The sequence below is a fragment of the Balaenoptera physalus genome, assembly GCF_965194825.1.
Source record: "Balaenoptera physalus genome assembly, chromosome: 4".
Taxonomy (NCBI): Eukaryota; Metazoa; Chordata; class Mammalia; order Artiodactyla; family Balaenopteridae; genus Balaenoptera; species Balaenoptera physalus.
In genome coordinates this window covers 14,020,290-14,044,338 of record NC_138891.1, presented here as the reverse complement: position 1 = coordinate 14,044,338, position 24,049 = coordinate 14,020,290, and the positions used below count along the sequence as shown (strand labels likewise).

Below are 24,049 nucleotides of genomic sequence, written 5' to 3'. Positions count from 1 at the left end.
ACTGATTTGTCCCTTTGTCCCCTCCATTCTGCTGTTGAGCCCATCCACTGAGCTTTTTATTTAAATGGTTATATTTTTCAGTTACAAAATATCCGTTTTTTTCTTCTTTATTTCTTCTTAGTAATTTCATTACTAAGACTTAAATTCCCTTGCTGAGGCTTTCTATTTTCTCATTTGTTTCAGTTGTGTTTCTATTTACTGATTAAAGCATTTTTATCATAGTTGCTTTAAAATCTTTGTCAGAAATTATAACATTTCTGTCATCTCAGAGTTGTCATCATCATAAATTTTGAGACTTCCTGGGTTTTGGCATAACAAATAATTTTTTATTAAAACCTAGACATTTTCATATTATGTTATGAGATTCTGGATCTTATTTAAACTTTCTGTTTTAGCTGGGTTTCTCTGACACTGCTCTGTTAGAGGAAGGGGTTCCACCTCATTACTGCCAGGCAGAGGTAGGTAGAAGTCCAGCTTCCCACTCAGCCTCCACTGGTAGCTGAGGAAAGGGGTGCATTCTCATCACCGGGTGGTCCCCAATGACATCATAGAGGGGAGGGAACTTGTTCCTGGTGTTGCTCCTTACTTGACACTATCTGTCTGATACCACCCTGGCAGGAGTGTTGAGGTACCTCATCTTGCACTCATAAGGGTGGAAGTCTGTGCTGGCATGAGTAGGAGTGGGGCCAGTGCTTTTTTCTTTAGTATTGGCTTGGGTAGAGTGGTTATTCTCTAAGTTTTCTGTCTTTCTAGCTGCCCCTTCCCAATCCTTCAGCTAAAGACAGTATTTGTTGAGGCTGTTTTTTGTTTGATTTTTGTCTGTGCTCATTGGTATTTCCAGGTTGCTGGCTTCTTCAGCTCCAAGTCTGGGATATATGAGACAAAGAGGAAACGGAGGGAACTTACTACCATGTTGTTCTTCTGTTCCCAAAGTCCCTGGCCAGTCTGGCTTCTTCTCTCTACCTTTCAGAGTCTTCTTGTGTTTGTTCTTTGGATGATGCCCAAGATTTTAGTTGTACTTTGCAGGAGGAATAGGGAAAAGTACATCTATTCCATCTTCCTGGAAATAGAAGTCTTTGGAAATACCAATTTCATAATTTGTGCAAGTATTCTATAGACCACAATGTGGAGCTCTCTGGGAAAACCTGAACTGGAGAATAGGGACTGGTGCTGAAGCTGAGGTAGTCTGCTCCACTCTAGATCTGGGGCTTGGGAAACACACACTCAGGCATGTATGCAGAACACATAAATTTAGCAACTTAGATGAAATGGATCAATTCCTCAAAAACCACAAAATACCAAAACTCACTGAATGTGAAATAGATAACCTGAATGGTTCTACAACTATTAAAGAAGCTGAATACACAGTTTAAAATATCCTGAGAAAAGAAATCTTCAGGCCCAAATGGTATCACTGGTAAATTCTGCTAAACAGTTAAAGAAGAAATAACACAAATTCTACACAATCTCTTCCAGAAAAATGAAGAGAAGAAAGCACTTGCCAACTCATTTATGAGACCAGAATTACACTAATCCAAAACCAGACAAGAACAAACTACAGACCAGTATAGATGCAAAAACCTAGCAAATGTAATCCAGCAATATGTAAAAAGAACAACCAAGTGAGGTTTATCCCAGGAATGCAAGGCTGATGCATATTCAAATATCAATCATTAAGAAAATTAATCATTGTAATGTGCCATATTAACAACCTAGAAAAGAAAAACCACATGATCATATCGATTGATAGAAAAAGGCACTTGACAAAATTCAGCATCTATTCATGATAAAGCTCTCAGCATACTAGAGATAGAAAGGAATTTATTTAACCTAATACGGAGCATCTAAAAATTCTACAGTTAACATCGTACTTAATAATGAAAGACTGAATGTTTTCATTCCCAAGATTGGGAACAAAACAAGGATGTTTACTCTCACCACTGCTCTTTTTTTTTTTTAACACTTTTTAAAATTTTATTTATTTATTTATTTTTAGCTGTGTTGGGTCTTCATTGCTGCACGCAGTCTTTCTCTAGTTGGGGCGAGGGGGGCTACTCTTCATTGCAGTGCGCAGACTTCTCATTGCGGTGGCTTCTCTTGTTGCAGAGCATGGGCTCTAGGTGCGCAAGCTTCAGTAGTTGTGGAACGTGGGCTCAGTAGTTGTGGCTCATGGGCTCTAGAGCATAAGCTCAGTAGTTTTGGCACACAGGCTTAGTTGCTCCGTGACATGTGGGATCTTCCCGGACCAGGGCTCGAACCCATGTCCCCTGCATTGGCAGGCGTATTCTTAACCACTGTGCCACCAGGGAAGTCCCATCACCACTGCTCTTTATCATCATAGAGGAAGTCTTAGCCATTGTGGTGAGACAAGAAAAAGAAATAAAGTGCATAGTTGGGGGAAAGAATAGATAAAACTGCCCCTCTTTGCAGACAACATGATTGTGTAGAAAATCCTTAGGAATCTACCAAACAGAACAAAACAATCCTCCTAGAACTAATAATAAGTGAGTTTAGCAAAGTCATAGGATTGAATCAACACATAAAATTAATTTTATTTCTGTATACTAGCAATGAACAATTTTATTTCTGTATACTAGCAGTGAACAATCGGAAGCTGAAATTTTTAAAATACCATTTACAATAGACTAAGAAAGGAAATAGGTACAAATCTAACAAAACATGTATAGACTCTACATGCTAAAAATTATAAAAGTGTAAAAGAAACCAAAAGAAGACTAAATAAATACAGAGAAATACTGTGTTCATGGATTGGAAGGCTAACATAGTAAAGATGTGAGCTATTCTCAAATTGATCTATAGATTTAATGTAATTCCAATCAGAATCCCAGCAGAACATTTTTGTAGATATAAACAAGTTGATCCTAGAATTTATATGGAAATGCAGAGAAACTAAAATAATAAAAGAGTTTGAAAAAGAAGAGTAAAGTTGGAGGAATCACAGTATCTGATTGAAGACTTACCGTAAGCTACGACAAGACAGTGTGGTATAAGGAGAGACACATAGGTCTTTGGAACAGAATAGCAGGTCTAGAAATAGACTCATAAAAACATGGGTCAATTGACTTTTATATATAGGTGAAAATATCACGAAGATAAAAGTCTCCTGACCTGGTATTAGGCAAAATGTTCTTAGACATGCACCAAAAACATGACACATAAGGGAAAAAATTGACAAATTGGACTTCATTAAAATTGAGCACTTTGGCACTATGAAAGTCACTATTAAGAGAATGAAAAAAGCTATGGACTGGGAGAAAATGTTTGCAAATTGCCTATCTAACAAATGACTGAATAATAAACTAAGCCCAGCTCTCTAAGCCCAATTAAAAAATGGGCAAATGACTTGAACAGACTTGTCACCAAACAATTTATAAATGGCAAATAAACACATCAAGAGGTGACCAATATCATCAGCAATTAGGGAAATGCAAATTAAAACCACCATGAGATATCTCTGCACATTGTTAAAATGGCTAAAATTTAAAAATACAGATGATAGCGAGTGCTGATGGTTTGGAGAGTAACTGGAACTCATATACTGCTGGTGGGAATGCAAAATGGTACAGTCACTCTGGAAAACTTCGACGGCTTCTTATAAGTATTTACCACATGACCTAACAATTCCACTCCTGGTATTTGCTTTAAAAAGTGAAAAGGTATGTTCACACAGAAACCCATATACAGATATTTACAGAAGCTCTGTTAATAATTCACCAAAAACTGGAAACAACCCAAATGTCCTTCAACAGGTGAATGGAAAAACAAATCGTGGTACATCCCTACAATGGAATACTACTCAGTGATAAAGAGGCGTGGACAGTTGATACACAGAACAATTCGGATGAAATTCAAAGGAATTATGCTGAGTGAAGGAAGCCGGTCTCTAAAGAATACATGCTAAATGATTCCATTTATATGACATTCTGGAAAAGGCAACAGTATAATAACTGAGAACCATTCAGTGGTTGCTAGAGGGCAGAAGTAGGGCTAAAAAGGGGCAGCATGAGGGAGTTTTTTGGGGGAGATGAAACTGTTCTGTATCGTGTTTGTGGTTATACCAGTATATACATGTGTTAAAATTCATAGAACTGTTCACCAAAGAAAAAGTTCATGTTTACTAAATAAATAATAGTAATAACACAACAAAAGATGCTGGACCATTCTAACACTGAAATATCTTAGGAATTATCTAGATTGTCAATAAGCAGGTCCACCACCTTACATTTAACCAAGTTTCAATGGGAGTGTGCAGTTAGCATTCAGAAGGGCCAGTAAGGAGTGTCCTGGCAATAAAACAATTGCTCAGTGAGACCATCTTGACTTTAGACACCAGGATATCCAAAATAAATTATTTTTCTGAGCAAATAAAGTTTTTTTCTAAAATCCGCCAATGTTACCTGCAGCATTCCATGGGTATGTGGCTGGCTGGTTATTTCAAACAAATTAACTCTTCCATTTAAAAATATATAGAGGACTTCCCCGGTGGCACAGTGGTTAAGAATCTGCCTGCCAATTCAGGGAACACAGGTTTGAGCCCTGGTCCGGGAAGATCCCACATGTCGTGGAGCAACTAAACCCATGCGCCACAACTACTGAGCCTGCGTGCCACAACTACTGAAGCCCGCATGCCTAGAGCCTGTGCTCTGCAACAAGAGAGGCCACCACAATGAGAAGCCCACACACCACAACGAAGAGTAGACCCCACTCACTGCAACTAGAGAAAGCCCGCATGCAGCAACTAAGACCCAGCGCAGCCAAAGATAAAATAAATAAATATATTAAAAATATATAATAAAAATAAAAATATATAGAGTAAGGCTTGAGAACAGTCCTTGGCGTAGAGGATGTTTTCACCAAACTACCAGTCTGTGTTACATGTGGACCTCTGACACCAGCTTATCTCCTCCTTCTTCTGCTGCCCTTTGCTCCCCTGCAGGAGGTGGTGGCTCACTGGATCGCTGAAAGCCGCATTGCCATTGAGGAGATCCGCTTGTTGACCTTGAAAGCTGCCCACAGCATTGATACTCTGGGCAGCTCTGGTGCTAAGAAGGAGGTGAGGCCCCTTGGACCACCATCTGCCAAGCCTTCTCCAAGAAGTTTGTCCCACTCTTGGGGCATTCCAGGTTTCATGGTGCCTTGAGGGCACTCAGAATATCGGAAGCTTCCATGTGATTTCGGTTTAAAAATTATAAATGTATAATTTATACATTTATACAATCACCCTTGCTAGTTTTCCTTTCACTGGGCTGCTTTAGGGAATGATTTTCAGGATGCAGAATATCTTCAGCTTTCTTGAGATGCAGCAACAGAAGGTAGAGAAGGTAAATACCAAACTTTATACTGACTTGGAATTGTACCCGGTATGTTACTTTCTGCTAGCCTCTTGACCTTGGGCAAAGTATCTGACCTGTCTGCCTATGGCCTAGGGTTCTAGCGAAGACTGACCAAGTTGATACAGAATGCGGAGCACTGTGCTGCCGACTAGAAATGTTTCATAGAAGACACCTCTCGTCCCCTGCTTTCTTATGTTTCTGGCTTATTTGGAATAAGAACATGATTGTTTAATTATAAAAGCAATGAAATTGCCAAGGGAAAACTGATTAGCGAAGACTTTTTAACTCTTTATGATCCCTAAGGTGATGAATGTCACTTATCAGTTGCCTGAAATCCTTTCAGAAACAAGACAATGCAAGTAATAAATAAGTTAATAAAATGTGATTTGGAAGAGATATCTCTTTCCAAAAGGTCTGTGTTGACTGAAATATGTCCGTTAGCTGCATTAGTGGATCTTTGTTGGCTTTCATCAAAGATCGTGTTTCAGTGGTGTGTGTATGTGGGAAAGTTCCCTTGTTTCTTTTCACAAAGAAAATACAGATTATATCAAATTTTATCACATTGTGTATTGTCTAAGAAAGGAACATTCTTTTTATATCTTGTTTATGTAGATTGCAATGATTAAAGTGGCTGCCCCTCGGGCCGTCTGCAAAATTGTTGACCAGGCCATCCAAGTGTGTGGAGGTGCCGGTGTTTCCTACGAATACCCTCTGGCTAACATGTGAGTAGATGTCATTTAATCACCATCTACATTTGATGGGCTTGGAGTTAAAAATCTACAGATGGCTTGATACTAACTGTTTATGAAGAAAATAAAGATAACTAACTTACTTTAAAGCATAATTGAAGGCTAACTGAGGCAATATAGGTATTTTACTATAGAGCTCAGTACCAATAAATAGTTTTATGATTACAATTGTCATTTCACTCAACCATGTTCACTTTTACACTGAGAAGATGCACTGAGGGTTCCTGTGCTGTAAATAACTCATGGGGGTTCACTCTGGAACAGGAAGGAGAGGAAGGGAGCAGAGCAAGGCTTAGGTATGCACTTAGGACACTTTACCACCCACACCCGGAGGCCGTGGCCAGACTGCGGCAGTGCATGCCAGCCACCATCTCATGTCCACATGTGCTTGCTGGGATCAAGAAGGAATACTCTCCGCTGCCCATCACCACCAGGCATGGTGCCACCTTCTCTCTCACACTGGAGATAAGAGGCTGGTGCCCCATCAGTTTATCCCCCATCAATTTTTAATAAGAAAGAACTAAATATATAGTACTATATATTTATAGTATATAAATGTTATATATTCTTCATGGCCTGTGGATTACCTAAGATATCTCCTAGTTCTAGCAAATACTAGTACCTACAGCAAACCAAGACTGAGATTAAGCCCACTGCACTGTGCCATTTAAGATTCCACTCCCAAGATGAGGACTTGAAAATGGCATTTCACAAGCCCTTGGGCTGACTGTCCTTGATTTTCCCTGTGCAATTTTCTTATCACTGCCTTGGCGAGATTTCAAACAATAATAATCTTGGCTTAGAATCAGAGTGACTGATGTTAAAGCATCAGGTTCCTCTTTGATAAGTCCTGCCATCCCTGCTCTTTGTGTTTTTGCAGGTATGCCCTAACGCGAACTTTGCGCTTAGCAGATGGGCCCGATGAAGTTCACCTCTCGGCAGTCGCAAAAATGGAGCTGTGGGACCAAGCCAGAAGCCTGAGGGCCAAGGTGTAGAATTCATTGGCTCCAGCATTTGTATCTCATTCAGCTTTTGCAGCAGTTTAAGCACAGGATTAATTACTCACTTTGGTAAAGATTTGAGCGTCTGTTTTAATCAATGGGTTTTGTCATTTCAAGGGTCACACTTAAAATCTTGTAATTTCAAGGGTTTCAGTGAAAAAGGAAATTTCATAGCTGTTGTCATTCAGTCTAACACCTAAGTGTATAGCATTTATTTTTTAAACGCTCCTCTTGTAAAGAGATCATGAAATAAATTGGCAAACTAAAGCATAGCGTAAAAATATTTTCACTTTTTTACTTTCAGGAATTGTTCCATTTAAATAAATAGTCAAGGAATATTTAATCACTACTTTGTAAAACATATTGTGGGATCCCCTTTTTAACATTGGTTTCAGAGGCTGGTTTAACACTTTGTGGTAATGTTTGCCCTGGAGAAGGATGGATGACTGATTGGGTCATTTTAGAGTTTGTATTGCTATAAGCCTCTTCATAATTCAACAGGAAGCATTTATACATAAAATCCGATTGTTACTAGAGGACATGGCATCTTATGAGAAAATATAATTAAGAAAAATTTTAATTATGTATAAAATGTTGATGCTAACAGTGGATAGTTTAACCTACAAGAAAGTTATGCAGTTTTGAGAGGAGATTAAAGACAGTGTTCTCTGAACACCATTCTGTTAATAGCAACACCCTAAGCCAACATCATTGGGGCACTTTAAGTCAGCGCTGCCGAGGACTGCAGCCCGGGCCATGTTGTAAGTCTTGAGCACCTGAATTGTGGTCAGCATAACTGAGGAACTGAATTTTTGATTTTTTAAAAATTTAATTAATCTAAATATAGATTCTCAACTCAGTTACTGGAAAACTTTTAAGTATGCTTGGAATAACTTGTGTATGTGAATTGTCTTTTGCAAATATAAATTTTATGAAATCTAAATACGGAGCAAGTATTTTGAATGAAAATTTAACATCCAAATTAAGAAAGTATATAATATATACCAGATTTTGAAGACTCAGTATGAAAAAAATATTAGATGTCTCATTAATACTTTTTTAATATTGATTACATGCTGAAATGGTAATATTTTGGATATATTGAGTTAAATAAAATATATTATTTAAATTAATTTTACCTGTTTCTCATTACATTTTTAGTTTGTGGAATTGGAATAGTTACTGGCAAATTTTTTTAATTTTCAAATGAAAGTATTTTGAGTTTGGAAAGCTTTAAAACTGTTTTATTAGAAAGCATACACATCACATGAATTTATTGATGCGTAGAGATTATTTCAATCATTATTTAAATGTCATCTTGGAGTGGGGTTAGGGCCAGACATTTATGAAGCCCATGTCATGTGGGCTTTGTAAACATTTGCCTTTGAGCCTTAACCTCGCTGCACCTCGTATTTCTTTTTGTATGTTGGGATTAACTTTTAAACCTAGAGGACCCTTATCTACTGAGGGCTTGTGTGGGAATCACTGAAGCCATATAGAAGCACTTTGATACTTGTGAACCACAATAAAGTACTTTATAAGGCATCCTTATTTAAAGTGGATAAAATCTTATAACCCAAGCTGGTCAAGCTTATTACTAGTTTTAAAAGCTGCGACTTAGGAGAAATCAGGATTGTTTCTGAACAATTAGAATTAAAAGTTATATCTGGTAGTTGTAATTTTGTGATGATTTTTTCTTCTTTGAGAAGAACTGGCTATATTGGTGGTTGATTCATTTCAGTTGATCTGTTTTTATCTATGTCTGTCACATCCACAGCCATCCCCCAATGTGATCCATATTCACCTCTCTCACCTACCTTTAATTTATTCAGATAAAATCATGTTAAAAAAGAGTAGTAAAAGTTGTTGAAACAGAAAATTCCAGTCTCCAAAGGATAAAGTAAGACCAAGGGAACTATGCCTCAGTCACAGTGAGTGAATGACTGACTGTAAACATGGGAGTGGCAGGGCCATTTCTGGGGTCTCCTCAGGCTGTCACTGTGGGTCACTCTGAGCAGTCCACCCAGGACAGTCAGCCAGGTTTGCCAGGAATTTGAACCCACACAGCTGTAAAATGAGAAGTAGCCCTTCAGGGTGACCCCACACAGGAAGGCAGGAAGAAGGGGAGAGCTCACCAGTCAGGGCTTTAACCAAGATTTGCGGTGTGGGCAGCAGCAGGGGAGGAGGGGCTGTGGCTGCCCGACAGGAAGTCACCATAAAGCTCTACACATAAGCAGTCACAGAAGGTGTGGCAGTGCTTATCCAAAGGAGCAGCCAGTTAAGGATCTCTGGGAGTTGATGTTCTAACCTCTTAAGAACACACAAGAGAAATTTCAGCTGATCATGGGGGAGCTGATTTCCTCATCAACCTGTTTACAAGGCTTTCCCCAGGTCCACGTCACTCCAGCTCTTCCCACAACTCTGGTCTACTTACATGTCATAGGCATGTGTGCATTTTGTCGAAGAAAATAAAGTGGGTGACAGCAGCAAAACCAATAGTAGCATGTAGGTGATTCAATAGATAGGCTGCATAAGGCTTGCAGACAAATACATCTCCCGTTTTTCTTGAATTAAGCTACAACAGTTGCTGGGAAATTCAGAAGAAGGCACTTCTCACCCAGGCTTCTGAAGGATTTAAATTAGTAAAGTTCTTAAATAAAGGATATTATAAAATGAAATGTATTTAAGAAAATGACTGCTATGAACAAATGCTTGATTTCAGTCAAGCCAGGTAGCCTCAGCCAGACCTCTCTTTTTCCCAGGCGCCTGATGATCCCTCCCCAAGAAGCAGAATGGAAGGGGTGCAGGCCAAGCAGTGGGCCTCCTGTTAGCACTTGGGACCAATGTTTGTCTGTTGCACCTATTTCCCCACTCTCCCTTTGCCTGGATTACTGTGGTAGTCTTCTAACTGGGCTTCAGATCTGTTCTCATAGCGGCCAGCCTGAACCTCTCAAAATGCTGCAGTGGCTTTCCATCTCACTAGGAATAAAACCCTAACCCTCACCTTGGCTGACAAGGATCCACCTGAGCTTGTCCCCAGTACCTCTCTGCGCTCACCCACCTGCCTCCCTCCAAACAGCCTCTGGACTGTGCTTCCAACAGACCAGACCACCACAGCTGGGCCTCGGAGTCTTGGCTCTCACTCTTTTCTCTGCCTGGGAAGACCTACCCTGAGATTACCAGATGCCTGCTCCAAAGTCACCTTGTTGAAAGGTCCTTTCTTGAGCACTTGCTCTGAACTAGCACCACCTGCTAGCACCACTCTCTAGCCTCTTTACCTGCCACTCTTTTCACAGCACTTATCACTTGACATATCTACTTATTTATGGTCTGTCTTCTCACTAGAGTCCACTTTTTTTGTGTACTGGAACCATGCCTGGCTGGTATGCACTCAAAAAAAAGTATGAATGAATGAATTCATGTGCATGGATGCTCTCCTTGTCCCTGATTTGCAGTTGTTGAGAGGGCAAATCATTTACTTATAGGTCTGCAAACAGAACAGAGCAGAAGCCTGAGCACCAGCCCATGAACACAGTGGTTGGACAACAGACCCAGAGTGGGTTACGGGTAACTGGAGAAACACTGGGGCTGAAAAGGGATATTAGTGCCCCAGCAGTGTGGGGCGCACAGCAGTTTGGACAGATCAGTTGATGAAATAGGTGTTTAGTGAGTATTTTAACAATTCAGAGAATGCATGTTTACTTTTTTAAATTTTCTTGATGTGGAATGCAGCCTAAGCAGCCAGAGTGCTGTGATCAGCTTGAGGTACAGAGGGAAGTCAGAGTAACTAAGAAAAACAAAGTCACATTCAGTAATTGTTAGAATTTTCCAAATAAACAGTATTCTGGGAAGTGTCCTCACTTAATTCAGGGCATCCAAAGAGCATTCAGGGTTTATGATCCTGACAATATTTTTATTTCTTTTTTTGTTATCTCTTTCTCATTGTGATTATGTGATTATCATGAAGAAAATCCACAAACATTCTAGCGTAAGAGTGTGGTTGCGATAAGCTCTGTGAAACAAGGGCTTTTATCTGCCTTATCTTCACCCCAAAGTATGTGAAGAAACAAAGGGTGATTGTCCTGAGCAGTGCCTTTCTGGGGCCCGCCTGACTGTCAGGTGGAGAACGGCATGTGGCCAGAAGCGCCTTTGCCCGCTGCATCGATGGTTGTTACCAGCTGGTGGAAAGTCTCGTTTCACTCTTTTTTTTATTTTTTAAACATCTTTTCAATATTGAAGTATAATTGCCTTACAATGGTGTGTTAGCTTCTGCTTTATAACAAAGTGAATCAGTTATACACATACAATATGTTCCCATATCTCTTCCCTCTTGCATCTCCCTCCCTCCCACCCTCCCCATCCCACCCCTCTAGGTGGTCACAAAGCACCGAGCTGATCTCCCTGTGCTATGTGGCTGCTTCCCACTAGCTATCTATTTTACATTTGGTAGTGTATATATGTCTATGCCACTCTCTCACCCTGTCACATCTTACCCCTCCCCCTCCCCATATCCTCAAGTGCATTCTCTAGTAGGTCTGTGTCTTTATTCCCGTCTTGCCACTAGGTTCTTCATGGCTTTTTTTTTTTTTCCCTTAGATTCCGTATATATGTGTTAGCATACTGTATTTGTTTTTCTCTTTCTGACTTACTTCACTCTGTATGACAGACTCTAACTCCATCCACCTCATTACAAATACCTCCATTTCATTTCTTTTTATGGCTGAGTAATATTCCATTGTATATATGTGCCACATCTTCTTTATCCATTCATCTGTCGATGGACATTTAGGTTGCTTCCATGTCCTGGCTATTGTAAATAGAGCTGCAATGAACATTTTGGTACATGACTCTTTTTGAATTATGGTTTTCTCAGGGTATATGCCCAGTAGTGGGATTGCTGGGTCGTATGGTAGTTCTATTTTTAGTTTTTTAAAGAACCTCCATACTGTTCTCCATAGTGGCTGTATCAATTTACATTCCCACCAACAGTGCAAGAGTGTTCCCTTTCCTCCACACCCTCTCCAGCATTTATTGTTTCTAGATTTTTTGATGATGGCCATTCTGATCAGTGTGAGATGATATCTCATTGTAGTTTTGATTTGCATTTCTCTAATGATTAATGATGTTGAGCATTCTTTCATGTGTCTGTTGGCAATCTGTATATCTTCTTTGGAGAAATGTCTATTTAGGTCTTCTGCCCATTTTTGGATTGGGTTGTTTGTTTTTTTTGTTATTGAGCTGCATGAGCTGCTTGTAAATCTTGGAGATTAATCCTTTGTCAGTTGCTTCATTTGCAAATATTTTCTCCCATTCTGAGGGCTGTCTTTTGGTCTTGTTTATGGTTTCCTTTGCTGTGCAAAAGCTTTTAAGTTTCATTAGGTCCCATTTGTTTATTTGTGTTCTTATTTCCATTTCTCTGGAAGCTGGGTCAAAAAGAATCTTGCTGTGATGTATGTCATAGACTGTTCTGCCTATGTTTTCCTCTAAGAGTTTGATAGTGTCTGCCCTTACACTTAGGTCTTTAATCCATTTTGAGTTTATTTTTGTGCATGGTGTCAGGGAGTGTTCTAATTTCATACTTTTACATGTACCTGTCCAATTTTCCCAGCACCACTTATTGAAGAGGCTGTCTTTTCTCCACTGTATATTCTTGCCTCCTTTATCAAAGATAAGGTGACCATATGTGTGTGGGCTTATCTCTGGGCTTTCTATCCTGTTCCATTGATCTATATTTCTGTTTTTGTGCCAGTACCAAACTGTCTTGATTACTGTAGCTTTGTAATATAGTCTGAAGTCAGGGAGCCTGATTCCCCCAGCTCCATTTTTCGTTCTCAAGATTGCTTTGGCTATTCGGGGTCTTTTGTGTTTCCATACAAATTGTGAAATTTTTTGTTCTAGTTCTGTGAAAAATGCCAGTGGTAGTTTGATAGGGATTGCATTGAATCTGTAGATTGCTTTGGGTAGTAGAGTCTTTTTCACAATGTTGATTCTTCCAATCCAGGAACATGGTATATCTCTCCATCTATTTGTATCATCTTTAATTTCTTTCATCAGTGTCTTATAATTTTCTGCATACAGGTCTTTTGTCTCCTTAGGTAGGTTTATTCCTAGATATTTTATTCTTTTTGTTGCAATGGTAAACGGGAGTGTTTTCTTAATTTCACTTTCAGATTTTTCGTCATTAGTGTATAGAAATGCAAGAGATTTCTGTGCATTAATTTTGTATCCTGCTACTTTACCAAATTCATTGATTAGCTCTAGGAGTTTTCTGGTAGCATCTTTAGGATTCTCTATGTATAGTATCATGTCATCTGCAAATAGTGACAGCTTTACTTCTTTTCCGATTTGGATTCGTTTCACTCTTTTAAACTAGTGAAAGTGGAGGCTGCAGATGCCTCCTCGCCCCCCTGCCCTGGCCTCTCTGACTTCCTTTTCTACTGGTTTTTCCTTACTGCATACCAGCCATACCGGCCTTCTGCTGTTCCTCGGATGCCCCAGATTTTTTTAAAAATTAGAAACGATATATATTGTTTCCTGTTAAAATAGGGCACTCTTATGAGAAACAAATGTGCAAAAAGAACATTCCTGTGTTTTCTCACTTATCCCAACAGACCTGGACTATTGATTCCAAACCTTCCTCACTCTGTACAGAGGAAGGCTCTCCACCTACTCCCAGGAAATTAGGCTACTCTAGTTTTAACTTTGATTACTTGCATGCATGAAAAACAGATCAAAACCCAACTGTTAAAAGGCTACCTGTCCCTAGGCACACAGGCCCAGTCCACTTGGACAGACAGACAGACGTGAGCCTCAAGTCCACATCCTCCTGTGCAGGCCAGGATTAGAGGTACCCTGGTAGTCAAGTGGGTGCTGCTGGCTAGGGATTGAAGAAGACCCCAGCTCCTGGTCAGCTGGCTGAAAACATGCAGCCTCCAGTGAGAGGCTGAGATCCCTCCTTTTTTTTTTTTTTTTTTAATAAATTTTATGTATTTATTTATTTTTGGCTGCGTTGGGTCTTTGTTGCTGCGCATGGGCTTTCTCTAGTTGCGGCAAGTGGGGGCTACTCTGTTGCGGTGCACGGGCTTCTCATTTTGGTGGCTTCTCTTGTTGCGGAGCACGGGCTCTAGGCCTGCAGGCTTCAGTAGTTGTGGTGTGTGGGCTCAGGAGTTGTAGCTCACGGGCTCTAGAGCGCAGGTCAGTATTTGTGGTACACAGGGTTAGTTGCTCCGCAGCATGTGGGATCTTCCTGGACCAGGGCTTGGACCCATGTCCCCTGCTTTGGCAGGTGGATTCTTAACCAAAGCAGTCTCTCTGACCGCTTTGCTTGAAGTTAGATTTAAATTCCAAATCCATTTGAAACCTCTTTGCAAGAAGTCTCCTGCCAACCCATCAAGACAGCTGGACCAAATCCCAAAGGAGTAAATAATTTGACAGGCAAGCGCATAATATGTTGTGACCCTCACGTAGGGAAGCCCTGAAGTCCCTTCTTAGCAAGGAATATTTTGGGTGAAGTAGGGCATCCACCTGGCCACAAACGGTATCTGGTCTAGAAGCTACATAAATTCTTTTGTGATCCCTTAAACCGACAAAAGTGAATTCAAGTTTCAGTTATACAAAGTAGAGAATGTCATTAAGGCAAGGGTCTCATCATGTCCTCACACAGACTCTGACCCCCCCTCCCCCTCCCCTCCCCATCAGGACCACTGCTCCTTGTGGGCAACAGCTTCCAGCGTCCAGAAGCCTTGAGCAGCCTTCAGCCTCACAAGTTGGGGGTGGCCCAACACCACATTCTCAAGGCTTGCTCCCTTCCTGTAAATGTAACATTCTAGGTGTTCCCTCTGTGATCACCCTATCTAAATGTCTCTGCCCTTCTAACACACACACACACATACACACACACATGCACACACTCCTTACCCCCTTCCCTGGTTTGGCTTTCTCCTGAGAATGTCCATCTTGTAACATACTATGTATCTTTCTTTTTTATTTGGCTTATTATCCCCCCATTTCCCAATAAGAAGTATACTTGTGTGTTTGTCTCACTGCTACACACTTAGTGTCTAGAACAATGCCCAGGGAGTGCTTAATAAATCCTCACTAAACATCTGTTGACTGCTGGAGTGCAGGGATCCCAGGAACTTTGCTTTCCTTTCCATCAGAAGTATGGTAGCACAAGCTCTTGTTTACTCACTGGCCATGCAGTTTCTTAAAAGAAGATGCTCTAAAGCCATGCTTCTCAATCCTGACTGAGCATCAGAATCCCCTGAGGAGTTTGAGCTGCCCCAGCCCAGCCCCAATCCAGTGCTGGTGATGGTGACTTCAGTGATAACTGATGCACCAGGGATTCTGGAGAAATGAGGGCCTAGAGACTCACTCCCTTCAAATTCTGGTCAGATCTGTTTTCGGGTGTCTGGCTGAAAACCCCGGGAAGAGACTGGCTAATGTGTGCTAAAGGGAATCTGCTAGGTGGGCATGGAAGCAGAAGACCAAGAAAGCCTGGAGGGTCTCACCAGGAAAGGACACAGGGAGGGAGAGTGACCGACAAGCAGGGCTGACCTCCCTTGGCCTCCCCCAACTCAGTCTGTGCCTCGTCCGCTGCCTCACCCGATCAGGCTCTGAGGAGCGGCTGGTTGGCCAAGCTCAGCTCACAGGCCACTGGGGCCTGTCTTGGAACAGGGAGAGAAAAGAGAAATATAGTGCCTGCCACATGTGTGATTTTAAATTGTCTAGTGCCACATTTAAAGAAGTACAAAGAAACCTGAGAAATTAATTTTAACAATATATTTTATTTAACCTAATATACCCAAATATTATCATTTCAACATGTAATCAATATAAAAAATTACCAGTAAGATATTTTGCACTTTTCCCCCCAAAATCCAGAGTATATTTTACATTTACAACACATCTCAATTTGGAAGCTAACTTTTCAATGGAAATACTTGAACTGTAAAAAGTTAACTGTCTGTGGGTTTCATAAAATTTATAGTTGAAAAAGTAGATCCACATACTTGAATTGTTCCAAACACATTTATAAGTTTTCAAAAACTGAATTGAGCATCAGTTTTTAAACTTAAACAAATTAATTAAAATGAAATTAAAAATTTAGTTTCTCAGATACATTTCAAGTGCTCAGTAGTCACACGTGGCCAGTGGCTACTGTCCTGGCCAGGAGGTTACTGAGACACCAACCAGCCAATCACACGCAGTGCAGGAAAGGCCTTGAGGCATTAGATACAGAGAACAGATGCTCAGCAGCCAAAACCACCGTTTACTACTGTAGCTAAGGGAAGGTAGTGTTTTTATATCTTCTATGCTTTTGTCTGGTGCAGGAAAAAGTTAACTCCAGTGCATTTCCTGTAGTTCGAAAAAAACAAACAAACAAAACAAACTCATCATGACAGGAACTGCTAAGCATCTCTAGTTTACCAAGGGTCTTGTGGTAAACCATTCCTGAAGATCATGTGAGGGAAAATTGCTGTTTGTTCAGGGCAGTTAGGGTTTCCAAGTAGGAAAAACGCTTGGCTCTAATACACGGAAATAGAAGGGTGTAAACTCAGTCTCTTGAGGTCACACAGTTGATTTGTGTGCAGAGTCCACCCCACTTGGTGGAAATTAATGATGATCTTGTCATGGGAAATGGAGACAATACTTTTTATAGAATTCAAGCTGTGATCATCAATTATTCTCTCCCAACCCATCTTCTGAAAATTGTTTATGATGAGGCTTTTGGCTTGAGGGGAGATGGCCCCCAAATGGATTACTTGCTGCATTTCATTCCATTTAGTCCATCACAACTCCTGTTATCTGTCTCCAAGATGCTAAACAAACTTTCTGCTACTCACGGACTAAGCCGTGAATGAAGCTGGAGGGACGGCCCACTCATCAGGTGTGGATGTTCAGTGCCTACAAGGGCAGGCTCCCTTCTCCGAGTGCTGACAGCACACAAGCCTCCATTCACAGCCAGCTCTCACACGTGACCTCAGGCCAGACCCCCCCCCCCCAGACCTGTGGACCCTGGCAGTCTCTCTGACCGCTTTGCTTGAAGTTAGATTTAAATTCCAAATCCATTTGAAACCTCTTTGCAAGAAGTCTCCTGCCAATCCATCAAGACAGCTGGACCAAATCCCAAAGGAGTAAATAATTTGACAGGCAAGCGCATAATATGTTGTGACCCTCACGTAATTAGTTAATGATTTTATTTGTTCTTTTTAACCTCTCTTTTGCTGACAAAGTTTGAAAAGCCATACAGAAGAAAAGAGAGGCAGAAGCCACCAGTCACAGAAGCTTTGCCATTTGCTCCAAGTGGAGCATGAGTGCTGAGGGACTTAAAATAGTTCCTTCCTATTCAGTGTTGGTGCCTCATGATTCTTTAAAGTATTAAATCAAAAGGACTTTGTATTTCTATCTAGGTGAAGCAACACGACATTAGACCAACTGGAATTGAGAGAACACCAGATTAATTTTAGAGCCGAGGCAGAGAACACCCTGGTCCCAGGCAATTCCCCCAGTCCTTCCTGAGTGCCCCTGGGGATGCACTTGCCCACAGACCCATGTTGTCCTTGCCCTCAGGAGGTCTTTCCGTCAGCTGACAACTCCCTTAACCTAAAACTACCACCCATTTCTACAAGAAAATGCCAGGTTTTCATCAATCACACAATCTTGAGAAAATAAACTGGTACTTAACGTGGAAAATGATGGAAAATATTTTTAGAATTTCTAAGACCCCATTTCCACTGTAGAAAGTCGAGGACAGTGCACAAGATGAGTCTGAAGCAACTTCAGCTGAAGGACCTAGAAGCAGGAAGCAAAAGAGGATCACAGGTGGGATTTCTCCTCATTTGGGACCTCTAGTCCCAGTCCCAAACCTCAGGGGATCAGATTCTGAGCAGCTGGCATTGTTGAAAATATTGGGTTGGCCAAAAAGTTCGTTTGGTTTTTTCTGTAACATCTTATGGAAAAAACCCAAAAAAACTTTTTGGCCAACCCAACACCTAGACGTCAGAAGAGACTGCCCTGGAACAGGAATTTGTAATTTTGTAAACAGCCTACGCAGCACTGGCTCAGACCCAGCCTGGGGCTCTATTAATGCCAATTGGTAAAAGTTGCTGTTTGCTGTTACCGTCAATTTTATACCATGTGAATTTGGTTGTTTTTTTTTTTAATTATGAAAAACAGATTTATACAAGCACAGTTCAATTCATTCATCAAGTACTTATGGCATGCCTGTTATGTTCTAGATATAATACTAAATTCTGGGGGATCTAAGATGGACAAGACAGACATGATCCCGGCACACACAAAACTTACTTCTTATGGGGAGATGGTCAAGTAAATACAATTATTTCATTAGTGGAGTCCACGATATCAGGGGATCACTGGAGGTTCCCAGACCTTAAGAACAAGAGGTGTGGGAGAAATGTTCTGGGTGGAACAGTATATGGGAAGGTTTTGGGGAAAAGGCTGGCAAGCTCTAGAAACTGAGAAGTTCACTATTTTTGGAATGATACAGAGGTAGTAGGAGAGATGATGCCAGAGAGAGAAGGGGCTGAAGTATGAAGGGCTGCAGGGCCAAAGACGAGCCACTGGACTTGGTCCTGAGAGAAGTGAGGAGTCATGGAAGGGCATTGAACATGGGATCAAAAAGGTCATACCTGGTTTTAGAATTGTTGCTCCATGAAAAATGGATTGGACTCGAACCATGTTAGAAGTCAGACACCAGGTAGGATCCTGTTGCCCTGAACCAAGGCAACTTGTTGGAGGGCTTCACAATGGGGAGACAGACTGGAGATAGACTCTAGAGATATTTAAGGTGTAGAAGAAACAAAACGCAGTTAATTGAAAGCAACGTGGTGAGAAAGAGGCTGAAATCAAGGACGATGCTCATGGCTTGGTGTGGCAACTGGCTAGGATTGAAGAGTCACTCTTTTATTTAATGGATTTTATAAGTTTTATTTTTCACTTTAAACGTTTGACGTAGCTGGGATATACGTGCATGTAAGTAAATGAGGTAGGGCCACTCTGTGGATCCTTTCTTATGGGAGGAGGTATCTATACGAAGGCTAGCCAGTTGCTTGATTAATCCATTTCTCCTCTCTCAACCCCCCCACACACATGTCTAGTGGACAGGCCATCTTTACCACACGCTGTCTATCATGTACTTGGACTGATAGTTTGTTTGCTTCTGTTGACCTTTTGTTTACAGTGCCTATGCCACACAGTTTTAATTTTCTGTAGCTTTTTAATATATTTTAAAATCTGGTTGAGCAATTCGTTATCCAATTTCTTTCTTGTAGCTCTATAGTATTCTCACAAGTGAGCCATAAAATCATTTTGTTGGGATTTTGACTGAGATTGCATTGAGTTTACTTTAGGGACAACTGACACCTCTACAATATCGAATCATCCTCCCCAGGAATAAGACATGTCTACCTGTTCCATAATTCCTCTATGTCCCTCTGTAGAGGGCTAGTCTTCATAGAAATCTTGCACATTTCATGTTAAAGTTATTCCTAAATATTTTGTTCCTTTAGTTGTTGTGGATAATATTTTTTCTATTGTCTTTCCCACACAGTTTGAATGTACAAAATCTTCTTTTTTACCTTTTTTAAAAATTGAAGTATAGTTTATTTACAATGTTGTGTTAGTTTCTGCTGTACAGCAAAGTGACTCAGTTATACATATATATATTCTATTTTCATATTCTTTTCCATTACAGTTTATTATAAGATATTGAATATAGTTCCCTGTGCTTTACAGTAGGTCCTTGTTGATTATCTATTTTATAGATAGTAGTGTGTATAAGTTAATCCCAAATTTCTAATTTATTCCTCCCTTGCCCCTTTCCCCCTCAGTAACCATAAGTTTGTTTTCTATGTCTGTGAGTCTATTTCTGTTTTGCAAATAAGTTCATTTGTATCATATTTTAGATTCCACATATAAGTGATATTTTTATTTGTAAATAAGTTCATTTGTATCATATTTATTTATTTTAAGATTTTTTTTTGATGTGAACACTTTTAAGGTCTTTATTGAATTTCTTACAATACTGCTTCTGTTTTATGTTTTTGGTTGTTTTTTTTTTTTTTTGGCTGTGAGGCATGTGGGATCTTAGCTCCCTGACCAGGGATTGAACCCACACCCCCTGCATTGGAAGGCAAAGTTGTAACCACTGGACCACTAGGGAAGTCCCTATCATATTTTAGATTCCATATATGTGATATCATATGATATTTGTCTTTCTCTGACTTACTTCACTTCGTGTGATAATCTCTAGGTCCACCCATGTTGCTGCAAATGGCATTATTTCATTCTTTTCTATGGCTGAGTAGTATTCCATTGTAGGTATAGATATGTACCACATCTTCTTTATCCATTCATCTGTAGATGGACATTTAGGTTGCTTCTATGTCTTGGCTATTGTAAATAGTGCTGCTATGAACATTGGGGTGCATGTATCATTTCAAATTAGAGTTTTCTCCAGATATATGCCTAGGAGTGGGACTGCCATATTGTATGGTAGCTCCATTTTTTAGATTTTTAAGGAATTTCCATACAATTCTCCACAGTGGCTGCACCAATTAACATTCCCACCAACAGTGCAAGAGGGTTTCCTTTTCTCCACACCCTCTCCAGCATGTATTGTTTATAGACTTTTTGATGATGGCCATTCTGACCAGTGTGAGGTGGTACCTCACTGTAGTTTTGATTTGCAATTCTCTAATAATTATCGATGTGGAGCATCTTTTCAAGTGTCTGTTGGCCATCTGTATGTCTTCTTTGGAGAAATGTCTAAGTCTTCTGCCCATTTCTTGATTGGGTCATTTGTTTCTTCGATATTGAGTTGTATGAGCTGTTTTTATATTTTGGAAATTAATCCCTTGTCAGTTGCATCATTTGCAAATATTTTCTCCCAGTCCGTAGGTTGTCTTTTCATCTTGTTTATGGTTTCCTTTGCTGTTCAAAAGCTTATAACTTTAATTAAGTTCCATTTGTTTATTTTTGCTTTTATTTCTATTGCCTTAGGAGACTGACCTAAGAAAACATTGGTACAATTTATGTCAGAGAATGTTTTGCCTATGAGTTTTATGGTGACATGTCGTATATTTAAGTCTTTCTAGGAGTTTTATGGTGACATGTCGTAAGCCATTTTGAGTTTATTTTTTTGTATGATTTGAGGGAGTGTTCTAACTTCATTGATTTACATAAGGCTGTCCAGCTTCCCCAATACCACTTGCTGAAGAGACTGTCTTTTCTCTATTGTACAGTCTTGTCTCCTTTGTCTAAGATTGATTGACAGTAGGTGTGTGGGTTTATTTCTGGGGCTCTCTAGTCTGTTCCATTGATCCATATGTCTGTTTTTATGCCAATACCACATTGTTTTGATTACTGTAGCTTTGTAACTGTCTGAAGTCTGAGAGTGTTTTGCCTTCAGCTTTGTTCATTTTCCTCAGGATTGCTTTGGCAATTCTGGGTCTTTCATGGTTCCATATAAATTTTAGGATTATTTGTTCTAGCTCTGTGAAAAATGTCCTGGGTAATTTGATAGGGATTGCATTAAATCTGTAGATTGCTTTGGGTAGTATGGCCATTTTAACAATATTAATTCTTCCAAACCAAGAGCATGGGATATCTTTCCATGCTTTCCATAAAAAAGCTGCTTTTTAAAAGTTTTGGTTTTACTGATTTTTAATTTCCCTTTAATATGTATTGATTTGTTAATTTAGTTTTTATTTTTAATCAAAGGTGTACATGTCTGAGTTCAACAGTCAAATCACTGTTCAAAGCTAGTCATGAAAACATCAGTGGTTCCTCCTTCCCACCCTTCCAACATGCTAACTTCCCATTCTCGTAGGCAAACACTTTAAAACTTTTAAGCTAATTGATAAACATGGCTATCTACTTCTAAATAATGCAAGTATGCTACTACTCATCTCCCAGTTTTTATTTTGAAAAATTTCAAACCTTCAGAAAAGTTGCAGGAAGAGTAAAATGAACACCCAAATATCCTTATCTAGATCCACATTCCTTTCTCTTTCTCTCCCTCTCTCTCTCCCTCTCTCTGTGCTATTTGACAGTTAGTTGCAGACATCATGTCATTTATCCATAATACAATGACCACACTTGGGGAATTTGATCTGGATAAAATACTGTTATTCATATATACTCTGGTATATTGCTAATCCTTGATTTTTTTCTAGTTTAGCCATTATTCAGTTGTCTTTCATCTTCTCTCCTACCAAACTTACACTCCCACACACATCCTTCCTGCATTTCTATTCTCCCAATATAATCATGGTGGCATTATAATTATGTAAGTACCAGTCAGAATCTTACAGGTCATATGTACAATGTTATTTTGCTGTCCAGCTCTTCTAAACTTTTCCTCAGGTACATCAACCTCCTTCCTCTTACAATGTTCAAACACGTAGGTTGTCTATCAGTTTCATCTTCTTGAAGAATTTGTTCCCTGAGCCTCTGGTCTGCTCTGGCCTGTTCCAGTCTGGTCATGCTCTAAGTCAGCTGCAAGCTGTTGCCTTACTTTAGGATCTCTTTTCACCACCATTTGGAGAATCCCACCTTGCTTTATTGGTTACCCAACTTTGGTGGAAAACATCCTTCAGGAGCTTCTTACAAAACATTTATGGGAGACCCTGTGTATTTGGAAATGTCTTAATTCCGCCCCCCCCCCCTTCATTTAATTGGTAGTGTGGCTGGATCTAGAATCTTAGGCTGGGAAATCATTTTCCTTTAGGCTTTTGAAGGCATCACCTCCTTGTCTTCTAACATTCAGTATTATTGAGAAATCCAGGCTATTCTGATTCTTGTTCCTTTCTGAGAAATGTTCTCCCCTTCTCCTGCCACACCCTGGAAGCTTATAGGAACTTCTTGTTTCCATATTGTAAAATTTCACAATGACATGAATGTGTCAGGGTTTATTTTCATCCATTGGGCTGGGCACTGGGAAAGTTTGACTTTTTGATTTTGTTCTCTGCTCATTTTAGGCAGCTCGGGCTGCTATAACAAAACACCATATACTGAGTGGCTTAAACATACTTTATTTCTCACAGTTATGTAAGCTGGAAGTCCAAGATCAAGGCACGGACAGATTCAGCATCTGTTGAGGGTTGTTTCTGGTTTCCAAATGCTGCATTCTCACTATGTTCTCACTTGGCAGAAAAAACTCTCTGGGGTCCCTTTTATAAGAGCACTAATCACATTCATGAGGGCTCCACCCTAATTCCATCATCTTGAAGATTAGGATTTCAACATAAGAATTTGGCGGGGGTGGGGGTGGGGGGGGTGGGGGGATGGGGAAACGACATAAATTCAGTCCATAACATCTACTTTAAAAAACTAGTATCTCTTTCTGGATCTAAGTTTTTTGGATAATGGGCCTCCTGGGCTGGGCCTCTTGCTTAACTTTTATTCCTGTTTTTCTATCTCCATCTTTTTACTGTTTCTTAAGGAAATTTCCTCAACTTTATCTCTCAAGGTCAACTTTGTCTCTCATGGTTTTTCATTTCTGCTATTTTAATTTTTTAAAATGTACAAGACCTGGTTTTAATTCTCTGAATAAAAGTATTTTTTAAAGTGGCATCCTGCTGTTTTGTGGATGCAATGTTTATCTCTGAGGGTATTAACTAACAATAGTTTTCTTTTCCAATGTTTTCTTCTTCCTTCTTTGTTTTCCCCAAATTGCCTTTTTTCCCCCTGTTTTGGCCTCTTCCATGCTTCTACACTCCTGCCTGGAGGTGTGCATTTGTCAGTATTCAATGTAATAAGGTCTGACTGCAAAGGTTTTCTACCATGCCAAGCTGTTCTAGGACAGTCCTGGTCACATGAAGAGTGTGGTATCATCCAGCTCTGTAGCAAATGATACAGTTTTCTGCTCTAAACTCAAGAGGTGCATAAATACCCTGAACTCATCTTGCTTGTTTTAGAG

At 40.0% G+C, this 24,049-nt stretch overlaps 1 protein-coding gene, 1 long non-coding RNA gene and 1 pseudogene across 5 annotated transcripts in view; 2 read left to right on the top strand and 1 right to left on the bottom strand.

Annotated features, from left to right (window-relative positions):
• Positions 1-8,237, top strand: part of ACAD11 (acyl-CoA dehydrogenase family member 11) — a 103,363-nt gene extending 95,126 nt beyond the window's left edge. For all 3 annotated transcript variants that reach the window (XM_082459244.1, XM_082459243.1, XM_082459245.1), the window contains 3 exons: positions 4,958-5,074; positions 5,967-6,076; positions 6,984-8,237. In XM_082459244.1, coding sequence (XP_082315370.1) covers positions 4,958-5,074; positions 5,967-6,076; positions 6,984-7,098 — 342 coding nt within the window. In that variant the 3' untranslated portion in view covers positions 7,099-8,237. The remainder of the gene's footprint in view (positions 1-4,957; positions 5,075-5,966; positions 6,077-6,983) is intronic.
• LOC309659503 (ras-related protein Rap-1b pseudogene) overlaps positions 1-24,049 on the top strand; it is a 377,624-nt pseudogene that overhangs the window by 67,676 nt on the left and 285,899 nt on the right. The gene's annotated exons all lie outside the window — the stretch shown is intronic.
• On the bottom strand, positions 7,862-23,378 carry LOC309659516. Its single transcript, XR_014262853.1, has 2 exons — positions 17,792-23,378; positions 7,862-16,461 (listed from the first exon to the last, which is right to left on the bottom strand). It is a non-coding gene; the product is annotated as an uncharacterized lncRNA (long non-coding RNA).